We start from the raw sequence: 12779 nt of genomic DNA on the forward strand, positions 1-12779 counted from the left end.
AGAAAGGCTGGTCAGGGGCGTGAGTTTCCCTCCACCAGCACCAAAACATTACAAAAAAAGGCAGAGCGCCCCACACTTTAGATAAGGACAATTAGCCACCAGCGAGCCCCTGCAGACAGCGAGTTAATTAGGGGTTTCCTGCTCTCCAGCATGCCCTGTCCCAGCTCCTGCCCCCCCGGGCTCTTAGCCCTGATGGCACCTGGGCTGGCTCTCATGGCCACCTTCTCGCTGCCCTCCCATGCTGGGGACAGGAGAGCGCTGCCGGTGGAGAAACCTCCAGGTGTGAAGGGAAGAACTCTCATTCTCCTTGATGTCAACACCAAGAGCCCTGTCAGGATAATCAGTGAGAATTTCCTCTCCCTGCAGCTGGACCCTTCCATCATTCATGATGGCTGGCTCGATTTCTTAAGGTAAGGCAGGAGCCCCCCCGGCCCCCTCCCCACGCCGCCCGCCGGGCGTCCCGGTGGCCCCGCCGCCGAGCCCCGCCGGGCTCCGCGCTGCTGGCGGCGCTTGTTGTGACGGAGGGAGCGAGGCCATGGTTTCCATTAAGATGCACATGTTTGCAATGGAGAAAGCATTTCGGAGACTTATCAGTTATGACTGAAAAAATGTCGTGCTCCCCTCGCTCCAACAACCGCTCCACTGCAAAAAGCACAACACGGGGCTGAGGCAGTACAGGGAAAAACAAACTAAACAAACAGCAGCAAAACCGGGGCCGTCTGCCGAGCCGAGCCTTCCCCAGGTCCCGACGGGTGGAGAGCGGGGTGTCGGCCAGGTCTTCAGAGTCCTCCGCTCCCCGGACTTCCAGCCCTGCGCGGGGGGCAGAGCCGGGCTGCAGCTGCGCTGGGCTCCACCGGCGGTGCGGAGCGGCCGCGGCCTGGAGGCGCTGGGACGGCCAGAAAGCCTCTCCCTGCTGGGTAAGTTGGGGAGGGAGAGCGGGTCCCCTCCGAACGCCTACCCCGAGGGTCGCTGCGGCTGCTGCCTCCGCCTCCTGGGAACGAACGGGACGGGAAGGCGCGGGAAAAGCGGAGCCTGGGCCGGCTCCCGCTGTCCCCACGTCCCCGGCGGCTCGGCCCGCGGCACGGTCCCGCGTGGGGCAGGCGGGTGCGCGGGGCGCTGAGCGCTTCTGTTCCCGCGACGCCGCTGCACTTGTCCGGGGGGCGCACAGTGCGCGGGGTACAGACGGGTCCTGCCGGCCTCCGGGCCCCTACGGGCGGTCGGGCGGGGCGCCTCCCAACTCCCGGGCCGCGCCGCTCGGCTGGCGCAAAGCCCCGCAGCCGGGTGCTGTTGCGGTGGTACCCGCGTAAGGCGGGGCAGCAGGGACGAGCCCCGCTGCCGCCGCTCGTTGCCGGTACTGGAGCAGGGAGGGCCCGTCCCGGCCCGCGGCGCCCTCAGCCCGCTCTCTCCCCAGCTCCCGGCGGCTGGTGACCCTGGCGCGGGGCCTGGCCCCCGCCTTCCTGCGCTTCGCGGGCAAGAGGACGGACTTTCTGCAGTTCCACAACGTGAAGAACCCGGCCAAGAACCGCGGCGGGCCCGGTCCCGACTACTACCTCAAGAACTACGAGGACGGTGAGCTCCGGGGCCGGGGCGGGGGGCAGGCGCGGCAGCGGGGAGCTGCGGGAGCCGGGCGCTTCTGCTCCGGTTGCCCCCCGGTCAGGAGGGACCGCGCCGCGCACGGGCAGCGCTGCCGCCGGGCACCGGGCAGGGGAGCTTACCCCGTACTCATTCCTTCCCGAGCGGGGGGAGCCGGCGGGCCGGGACGGGACCGGGGATCCGGCGGATGCTTGACCCCGGGAGCAAAATGCCGGTACCGGGGAAAGGGGCTGTTCGTGTCCCACTCTCCACCGGCCGCGTCCTCCGGCTCCCTTCGCTCCCGATCTCCGAGCGGGCAGCGCCGGTCGCAGACGGGGTTTTCCGCCGGCTCCTGGCTGGGACCGGGCACTGCAGCCCCAGGAAGCCTTCGCACGCACCGCGGCGCTCGCGGAGCCCCGCTTTTTCCTGGGTGCCCCAGCGTCGGTCCCCGTTTCTCTGCCTGGTCCAGCCCCGGGGCTCTCCGCCGGGCTTGGTCGCGGCTGCCTCTCCGCTCGTCGGTGCGCGACCGTGGCCGCTCCCCCTCTGGACCGCTCTCCCATCGTAGGTTTTTCCAAAAGTCACCGCCTGGACCTCGACTTTTCGCTGCTTCCCTCTTTTCCGTGGCTTTGCCCTCCTCCCTCAGCGGTCCTCAGCTACACAAAAGGCTTTCACCTTCTGTGGCTCTTAAGTCACACAAAGAAACTTCTTAGAAAAGTCAGGGCCAAGTCTCCGTCCTAAGGCATGTATGTTAAGAAGCAGAATACCACGTCCTCAAGCAAGAATTTATTGATTTTTCTCTCGTGCCTTTTTTTTTGTTTGTTTTTAAATCACCTTATTATTTTTTTTTCCCCTTATCCAATGACTTACAAAAATTAGCTGAAGATATTTCCATAAGTAATTTTGAAGGCAAATTAATGCCAGACAGATCCCAGTAGGCAGGTCTGTGGAACAGAGGAAGTTCTGCAGAGATCTAGTCAGCAGTGTGGTGCTGAATGGAAAAAGCAGATGCATTTGCCAGTTCTGATGGCTCTTGCTCCCGCTGTTCTCTTACATAACGTCTGATCTCACCGAGATGAATGTCCTTCTATTCCCACACGCAGGCAGGTGGGTAAGTTTGCATGGTCCATCTCTCACTTGGTCTCCTAGCCGGAGCAATCCTGATGTTATTGCTTGTTTTTCTTCTCCCTGTAACAAATCTCGGGCAAAGGGTTTGTTATAAGCTCTGCTTACTGAATGGCACTTCAGGAGAAAATGCTGACCAAACCTGCTGCTGCCACCTTGAACAAGAAAAATTATGTGTAATACAAAAAATTGTACATGGGACTCATACAAAATATTTGTAGGAATGAATTTTCCCACTTTCAATATTTCAACAACTTGCTGGAGAGAACTTAAACTTATTCAATGTCTTCACAACAGCTTTCATGTTAGAGAAGGACTGAAAGCTGATTTTCTTTTTCTTTTTCTTTTTCTTTTTCTTTTTCTTTTTCTTTTTCTTTTTCTTTTTCTTTTTCTTTTTCTTTTTCTTTTTCTTTTTCTTTTTCTTTTTCTTTTTCTCTCTCCCGTTTTCCTCACGGCAATAAAGTTGAAATGTAGCAGCCCTTCAAAATGAAGCTTCTCATAGAAGCTGTAACCACAGGTCTTAACTTTTCAACACTTAAATATGGAACAGAACCATTGCAAATTTGGGTGAGGGAAGGAAGGGACACATGTGGTGTGTATCAAGCATTGGTGTAAATCAGAAAGGTGTGGTAAAAGGGATTTCCTGCCTGGAAGCAAAGCTTTCGTATTTGTTCTTAAGATCTATGTGCAAACTCCAGGGCTAGAGTTGCTAGTAGCTTGCATCTTTTTGTGCTGAGGCTGCACTGAGCACTTCACTAGAGGGATCCAGTTCTCTAAAATGAAATCCTGATGCCACTGCAACTCTTTGCCCTGCTGTACTGGATCTGAGCAGCCATCTTCTCCTTTTGGAACACTGCTCTGTTTTTTGTTCCCTCATATGTGGCTTGTCCAGGACCTGCTTGGGATTAGGGCATGCACAGACGTGCAAGCAGATGTCCTTGCTACAAAAACCTTACAACCTGAACAACAACAAAAAAAAGACCATCAGCACTTGGCTGTGGGGGAAGCCATCAAGCATCCTGTTAGGTGCCCTTCCCCCTCCTCAAGTTATATGGGGTGATTTGGGTTGTTTTCTGTGTCTGTATGGCCAGCATCTATTTTCTGAAATTTCTTGTCTAAACATTAGTGACATGGGACTCGGGAAGAAGCTGGGGTACTTGGTGATTTTCAAAAGTCAGAAAGTTATTAAACCAGAAATCTGTGAATTTCTAAGCCTTGTGCATAACCTTAGTGATTTTTAGGACACAAGTGATAGCTCAGTTTTCTTCTGCTTTGAGTGTTTGTCTTTTTGCCCATTCACCCTGTGGGAGCATGCAGACTCCAGGCCTGCGACCCCAGTGCCCAGGCCCTCTTTGCAGCCCCCACAGTAGTTTCTGTGCCTCATTTTCCCATGTGGCCTGTGCATAGAGGGCAAGGGATGGGTGCATCTTATGTTCTTTAGTTTTCCCTCAGCTGTGGTTACTAGTAAGTAGCTCTGTGAGTGTTGTTCATGTCACAGGCAGCTGCATTCTTTGTGCTCGCAGGCCACCCCAGTGTGGTCATCTAAGCCACTCAGATGGGCGACAGCAGCAACAGCACTGCTTTGCAGCATCCTTCATGGATGCTCTGTGCTGTGGCCATGTTTGCTGGAGTTTGAACGAATCTCCATGCAGGGATCTTTGTGCTGTAAATCCCCCTCTGCCACCCCGTTGCCCTCCAGACCACTGCTGCCTTTGATGGTCTTTTGTATCTCTCTGGTGCTCCACCTTCTTGATGATCTGACCTCCTCAGGAGCTTGTCCTACTCTTTCCCCTCCATTTGAAATTATATTTATTTGCCTTTCAAATGGTTACAACATGCATACCTTCTGAAAATTGCCTTTATCTAGACCTACCTTTGAGCCATGTTTCGGCAGTAGAGGTAACAAAGTGGTGAGTGATCTGTGGTGGCAGCCTGTGATACCCATGAAGATGGTGCATGGGGTAGCTTGTTTCAGCACTGCATATGAAGCTGGCCCAGAAGTTTCATCACCTGGTGGCAGATTTGTCCATACCTGACACAGCAACTTGTAAAAGCGGTTGCCTATGATGAATGGTTTAGGTGAACCATAGGGTGTGTTGATAGTAGCATGGCCATATTGCTAAATATTAGAAGGTCATCTAACTGATCTAGTAACACTCTGTCTGTGGTGTACCCCGAGTGGCTGCCATCCCATGCAGCCCTGACACTGTATGCCCAGTTCTGGAGTCCACCCTATTTATTTATGGTATGGGCCAGCCTGAGATCTGTTAGAGAAAGAAAACAGTTTAATATATGTCAAACTCTGTGGCGCCAGGAGGTGGGGCTGTACCAGAGATATTTTGATATTTGTTGATCAAGAAGTGTAACATTTTTAGCCTGTGAGACTTTTCTCTACCTTAAATGGTGTTTGTCTGTATGTACTCTGCTGAGTTTTTCTTCATCAGCTGTGCTGAGAGTTGCACTTTGTTATCTGGAGATGTGCTTGTCTGCTGCCATGGGCACGTCTGATCCCTGGGCAGGTAACAAGATGTAAGTTCTTATGCTCAGTCTATGTAGTAGACTTGCTTCTCCTTTTGCTGTTGGATTGTCTACCAAGCAATCTATTTAGCATGTCCTTTCAGCTGCCTCACATTTTCCAAAGACTAGTTGGGTCTGGGACAATAAGAAACATTGGTCTCCAGGAAAACAGGCTTGAGCAGCTCCTCCTTTTTGGAGCAAACACACAGGGCTACCTGTTTGCTCAGGCCATAGTTGCTGGTACAAAAGTTGGGTTTGCTAAAACCTGACTCAAATACTGCCCTGGAGCTTGATGTTGGAGTGTTATGTGTAGTGTGGAGACCTGGTGTTGGTTCAGCAAGGGATGCTGCAGGTGCAGTCTCACTGCCTGAACCTAGAACCCATTTTGGAAGCTCTCTACTGGTGCTACAGCATGGGTTTGGTGGGCTCATGTGGAACCTCCCCATCTGCAGGGGGATCCTCAACTGCCTCTCACCTTGAAAGCCACACAGACCAGCTTTGAAAAATCTGTGGTGGCATAAACATTGCTTAGAGTTTCCCCCGTGCATATTTTCTATGAAGAAAAACTCAAGGGAAAAAAGAGAAGTTACTCATAGCTGGAGGTCTTCAACATGTGTTGGCCCAAGTGTATGGCTTTTCCATCCTGTCCCTTGGGCTTTGTGTAGCCTATTGGAATTGTGTGGCTGAAAAGAGACCAAAGGACATTTACCACACACAGATGGCATGGGCATGTGTGGCTCATGGGAGGCAGAGGGATGGGGAGTACATATGCATGCTGTAGGTAGTGCGTCAGAAAAGTTTCTGAGCTGAAGTGCATATGGACAACACATTTCAAAAATACTCAATTACTAGTAAGTTACTTCCTTTTATTTTATCTGCTTTTTTGGAGAGGATACTGGGCATCTGGAAAAATGGCCAATTACCACAAAAACGTGGAAAAAGACATGTTTCTTGTGCCTTCCATACTAGTCATGGATTTTGCTGTATAGCGTGGGAAACGTCATGTTTTGTTGCGTAATCCTGGTGTAGGTTTTCTGGGAATCCCTTCAGTTTGGGATCCATTCCATCAGACACCTTGAGGTACCTGGCACTGCATCTGAACCTCAAGATTTGTACAGCAAGGGGAACATCATTTCACCCTTGCCCTGTCTGTATTGTGTGGGATGCTTCTAGGATGCCGTGCTCTTGGAGTATGTGTGAGGATCTTTGGTATCAAGTGGAAAAGAAGATAATAAATGCTAAATGACCTGAAGATTCCTTTTCCTGCATGTGTGGTTGCACAGGGGCTGGCTTCAGTCAGGGCTGCTGCTCCCAGCCTTCTGCCCCTTGTACTGTGTTCCTGCCCTCTTCTGTAGCTGAAGCCTGAGTTTACCTGGTGAGTCAATTCAGGGATCTCAGCTGGCCAAACAAGAATGGTGCAGAGGTGATTGCACTTGAGTTTGTTCAGCCGCCTGAACCCATGAGTGTGGTGTGTGACCACAGAGGCACAGTGCTGGGAAAGGATATCCTGCAGTGAAAGGTGGGACAGCAGCAGCCTCAGCCTTGGTCAGATTAAACCCTGCAAAATTGTGTCCTGAAAGTGGTGAAGCTCATCACTTGGTTCTCTGCCACCAGGAGGTCCCCATATCTTCTTTTTGCTCTATGCTGTATCCTGCTACTTCCCTCATGTTGGCTCTGGCAGGTTTCTGATCCTCTGCTAAGGCAGCAGAACACTAAGTTGAAAAAAATTTAAAAGGCAACGTTTTTTCTGTGCATTTAGTGAGCAGAATCGTGATGGTCATCATGGGGTATGAGTATACCAGAGCCAGAGCAAGGGATGGCTATTGCCATGTGGCTGGGACTGCCCCTTTGGCTCCACCAGCTCATAAAACCTTGCAGCAGGTGTTTCTGAATGAAGAACCACCCTGTTGTACCAGTAAAAGTGAACAAACAAGTTTTCATTTATTCAAGGAATCAGCTTCTTTTTTTGGTTACCCAGAGCCTCTTTTTGTCTGTCTAAGCGTCCCTCGACAATTTGGGCATCTGTCTTTTCAGACCTTCCAGAGGAAAAAGTTGCTTTTTTACCTTCCAAGTGTTTAAACCACAGCTCCTTTGGGAGGACTGCAGCATTTCAGACATTGCAAGCGCTTGGTCCCAAAGATCCTCTGATGTCCTTCCATCTTCTGGAATTTGCTAGACCTGGGGCTGCTTTGTCTTGGCGTGAGCTCCCAGGCAGTGTCCTGCTCTCTGGTTCCTTGGGACCACAATGTCAGGGAAGGAGCTGCAACCTGCTCTGCCTGGCAGGAACTTCTGTGTAAGGAGCTCCAGTGCTTAGTGGTTTCCTCAGAAATAAGTGTTCAGGTGTTTCCTCAGAAATTAAAATCAAAACACTGTAGAAATCACCTTACACAAGGCCAGGGAGATACTGCCGATTCAGGAGACATTTCCAGAGATTGCCTGTTTATCTTGATTTTTTGTTTTTAAATTTCAAACTGTTTTGCTAGAATCATGCATGGAAATTGTTTTAATAACTGCAGGAAGTGGCACAATCAAACAATTAGATTCTGGTTTGGTATCTATTTTCTGGTATATGGGTGAGATGAAAGATTTCTGTGGTTATATGTTTGATTTTTTATAATAAGCATCCTAAATGATCTAAAAACATTACGTATTTTTTATTAGTTCTGTACTTCTTTCTGTCCTATGTCTTCTTATGAATTAAAAGTGATTCATGCAAAGTTACATGCGCAAGCGAAATGCATGTGACTTTTCATATACAACTATGGCTTTTAAATTAGGAGTTGCAATGCAGGGAAAATGTTTTGAATTTATTATGGATTGGTCTCTGAATACATTTAGGGAAGTAAAAAGTGAATCCAGTGTTAGGAATCCTAGAAAAGAATTGGAGAAACTAATTGAGAGCATTCTTATGCACTAAGCAAGCTAGGTGATGACAACCTAATCACTGTAAAGAATATGTATCTGTAGAACAGGGTGATGGAAGTGATCGAAGTCACAGCTTTCAGTTATAGAGCTTAGGCTTTTTTCAGCTTGGAAAAAATGACTGAGAATATGATAAATGCTGTGAACTTAGGTGTCACGTAGAGAAGACAATTTGAGAATGATTATTTCTTTATTTTCATGACACAAGAAACAGGGAACATCCAGTGGAATTATTGCATATAAATTATTGCATATAAAACAAACAAATATGATTTTTAAAAAATATATTGGGAAATAACTTGTGGAACTCATTGTCAGGGAATTTTTCCCAGCTAAAATAAAGGAATTACATTAATGTGTCAGAAATTTGCCTATTGAAGACAGACAAGATGAGGATGCATTTTCTGGCTTGAGAAATCTTCAGGCTTTCTAAACAGAAGTTTTGTTCCAAATTTCACAGTCACTGGGTATTTTATAATAATTTGAGGAGATAAATTTGTTTTTAAAAACATTTTTAAATGTGTTTATTTAAAAAGTAGGTATTTTACAAGTTTGGCAACCTGTAATTCATAAGAGCTTTACCTGATGACCTATTAAACATCTGTTTAACTTCTGCACTAACATAATTTTCTAATATTCTAGGGGCTTAGTAAGAATATTCATAACTGTCAGCTACTAGTACAATTATTATTAAGAATTATTATTAGTAGTAAGAATATTAGTAAAAAATTATCAGTAGTAGTAAGAATATTCATAACTATTTTATGTTTCTATTAACATAAAATAGTTTGTTTTTTTGTTTTTTTGTTTTTTTTCTGTTAAATTCACTTTCTAAGACTGGAAAGCTGAAGCAAACAAGTCCCATTAGGAGGATGGGCAAACTCAGCATGCTCTGGTGCCGCAGCAGTGGTGACCGTGACTTTTGCTGGAGTGGTGATGGCTGTGGGCAGTGCTCGCTCTCAAACACACACAGAAAGACAAGTTTCTCCTTGTCTTCACCCTCCTGTCACACATCCTTTTTACTGTAGCCATATCCTTCTGCCCTGTTCACATAAACCTGGGTCTGTGTCTTCCTCGTCTTCCAGCTGATAAGCTGCAATAGCCCATGTCGGCTCTGTGACTCTGTTGACTCCTGGAAGGGAACTGCCTATGTGCAGACAGTGGCATGAGCCGTGGAATAGGCAACTGCACACAGGCCACGCTGATGTTGTGTAAATTCCCACGTGCAGAAGCTCACTTTGTGGGTCAGGGAAACCTGGGAACTGTCTTTGTATGCTGTATGCCATCTTGGAGACTTTACAGCGTGGGAGCTCTCTGGCCTGGTACTGGTATGGTGTGAAATGGTTAGTGCAACCTCTTGGTGCTGGCGACTCACAGAAAGGGACTGCTAGAGCTCAGGCAGCCCTGGGATGGGCATCTCTCCCTGGGCTGGGATTGCTGTGCCTGTGTCACTTCTGAGGGGTGTTTTTCTAACCTGTTCTTCAGAATTTCCATTGTGTGAGCTCTGGAGATGTGCAGATCCCAAGGCAGAACAGAGAAAAGTGCAGGCACTGGCAAACACGGAACAGCCTTTGCAAAAGCAGCGTCCCCCACCCAGGGTTCTCAGCCCGGCGAGGGCAGAGCTCCTGCAGGAGCCCGACACCGCGGCCGCTGCCGGCGGGTGGAAGGCAGGCGGGGCTGGGGGCCGGGGCTGGCTCCGAGAGCGGGTGCCCCTGGCCGACGGCCGCCCCTCGCCACCGGGCTTTCCGCTCCGACTGCCGGTGCCTCCCGCCAGCCGCAGCTCACCTGACCGCCACACGGGTGTGCTCCCGCCATACCGCATGGCGGCTGCCGGACCCGGCGCGGCGGCTGCCGGCGCCGCGGGACCCACGCCGCCACCGGGCCGCCCCGGAGCGCCGCGCCGCCGGGGGTCGGCCCGGCCGTGCCGCCGCCACCACGGGAGGCTGAGCTGGCCAGGGTACTGACCCGGCCCGGCCCGCATCGGCCCGGCCCCTCCGGGGGCAAAGCTCGTGTTCTGCCGCCTTTGGAAACCATTTGGCGTCCTCTGGGGCTCCCACATCTGGAGTTCTTCTTTCGCACTTCTGGCAAGAGCTGCTCGGTTTCGTGTTTTGCTGGGCAGCTTGTTTCTAATTTTTTTTTTCTTTTTTCCCCCATTGACTTCAGGAAGGCAGTGTCCTTCCCCCAGAGCTCCCGCTTGGGGGCTGCACTGCCCGGCGCCTCCTGGGGTACCCTGCTCCTTGCCCTGCTTGAGTCTTTCCCTTTTCTGTCTCTTCCTGTATGATTTGAGGGCTGTGGGATCATCACTGGCCGCTTTTCTAAGTTGCTCTTGCTGAGATTTCCCCTGAGCCTCCAACAGCTGTGGCCTGCCACCTCTCTTCCCTTGGTGCTGCTGGTTCAGAAGAGTGGTGAGAAGATGCCCTCACCTGCTCTCCTGCACTGAGAACAGCCTGGTAGGATGTGGATGACCAGGCACCAGGTTCTTTGAGGAGCTCCGTATCCCAGATATCTTCCCACTGTTTAAACTGGAGCTGTAATGAATGTGGGGTCTACCATAATTTTTAGGTCTTGGGCAAGTTTATTGGGTCCTTCATCAATCTGAGAAACCAGGACTTGCCTCTGCTTCCTGAATATCTGCAGTGGCAGCTTCCTGAGAACCCCATGGACCTGACTGCCAGAGGAGTGCCCACACTTTCTGTGCCCTGCACAGCTTCTCCTAGACCTCAACATCTAAGAAAAGACCAGGGATTTATCTGAATGTGGCTTGACTTCCTTATACTAATCCCTGTCACAGCAGCTCCACCATCTAAGGTCAGGACTCCAAACACTGCTCCTGTCCCCAGACCCTGCTGACAGTGTACACAGGGCCATTCCTTGCTCAACCATGTGTTTGCTGTGACCTGTGGTCCTCAAAGATGGAGATAAGGTCGTCACACAGACACACTGCCACGTCCCCTTTTGCACTCTCCAAGGTGCTGTCCTGGCCCCTGATCAGGAGGGCAGGGACTCTGGTCCCAGGCCCATGATTCCTCCATATGAATCCACATTGGACCTGGTTTGGGTTTTAGGAGCCCTCCATCCCTTTTAGGAAAGGAACGTGGTTTGACTCAGCCTGGACTCAATTATAGCAGTCTGAAGAGAATTTGAGTCATTCGACCATCTAGTTTCAAACCTCTCTGCCTCTGAGTATTGTCCTTCAGGGCCTCCTTGATGCGTTTTGTTCTATTTTGTCTTGGGGGTGGGGGGTGTACAGCCATTGCATTCAGTTCTGTAGAAAAGTAAATCCTTCACTCAGGAAGGGGGATGACTATTCGTGAGCTCCAGGTGACACCAGTAGCTGTAGTAGTAGCATTTCTAGTGTGGGAGAGTGCTAAGATTGTGTTTCTCAGTCTTCAGTTATCCAAATATCTCACACAGTGGGGGTTCAGGATTGCATCATTCATTAGTTGGGCAGAGTTTGGGTAGACCCAAGTCTTACTCAGTGTGCACCTCAGAGGTTGTGCCCCAAAAGCACATGAGGAGGGGGCGTGGGTGAGTTCATTATCTGCAGAGGAACATAATTCCTTCCTTTTGATCCATCTCATCTTTCTGCATTAAAGGTCCTGTGCTTTAATGTGGAAATACTAAGACATGCTAGCTGGATGCTGCTCTATCTCCACTTCTGAACATACTAGCTTTGGGTGGAGGGGAGAACTCATGTCCCTAACTACAGACCACAGGTACTTTTATGATATTACTGTTCTGAGCAGCCTTTTTTTAGTCAGGCTTTAGAGAACCTGTGTCAATCCCAAACTACCTAGTAGAGACAGACAGAGCACAGCCTGGGCAAGATAAGCATAGTGACTATAGGATGAGGCTCAGAAACAGGAGGATAATATGGCTTCCAGTCCTCCACCCCACTTTTGGAGGGAGTTCCCTGCCAGCCCAAGATATATCAGAGCTTTGAACCTGAGATTTGACATCTTGAAAGACAGGACCATTACTATTGGAAGCAACCTTGGTGTTTCTTGATATGTGTAGCAATAATGGAGCTTGAGAGTGTGTGTGGACCAAGATGTGACTCCCTTCTGACAAAAAGCGCCTTCAGAAACTTCTAGCTAGATGGGAATTAAACCAAGCAAAGCACAACCTCATGATGCAAAGGGTGACCTCATGCAATGTGGTGGAAGAACTCCAACTTCCATCCTTCCTTATCAGTTCTGGCTGCCTAAGGTTTTGTAAGAATTAGGCACAGCATATGGTGCCTGTGGATCTGAGAATGTTACAGAGTTTATTAAACTCTGAAAGGGGCCTTGCAAGGACTAGTTTGCGCCACTCCCCTCCTGTTTAGGCTGGAGACATCTTGCCTGATTTTTGTTCTGCCCTGCTACCCCCATATTTCCATTTTCTCAACAGGTGAGTAGTTCTAGGAGAGGGAATATCATATTCTTATTTCACAATCTGACTTATAAAATGCTCATATGAAGATAAAACTATAGTTAAATAGTTTGTCTGCCTCCTGAATTGAATGTCAGGAGTTAGGGGGGTACAGAGACCTGTTCAGAGTCATAAGCCATGCTGACCTAACTCTAGCTGTGATAGCTGCAGTGAGAATAAACAAAGCAAGAACAAACCTTCTTCATCACCTCTTTGACAGACAAGGGTAAATG

General features: G+C 49.6%; 1 protein-coding gene across 2 annotated transcripts in view; it reads left to right on the forward strand.

The window, feature by feature from the left end:
- HPSE2 (heparanase 2 (inactive)) overlaps positions 1-12779 on the forward strand; it is a 111255-nt gene continuing 98476 nt past the window's right edge. The window contains exons 1-2 of one of the 2 annotated variants that reach the window (XM_065842838.2): positions 1-410; positions 1412-1569. In XM_065842838.2, the coding sequence (XP_065698910.1) occupies positions 151-410; positions 1412-1569 (418 nt within the window). In that variant the 5' untranslated portion in view covers positions 1-150. The remainder of the gene's footprint in view (positions 411-1411; positions 1570-12779) is intronic. The other variant, XM_065842839.2, reaches the window with a different exon arrangement.

Source organism: Patagioenas fasciata, chromosome 8, assembly GCF_037038585.1.
Source record: "Patagioenas fasciata isolate bPatFas1 chromosome 8, bPatFas1.hap1, whole genome shotgun sequence".
Lineage (NCBI taxonomy): Eukaryota > Metazoa > Chordata > Aves > Columbiformes > Columbidae > Patagioenas > Patagioenas fasciata.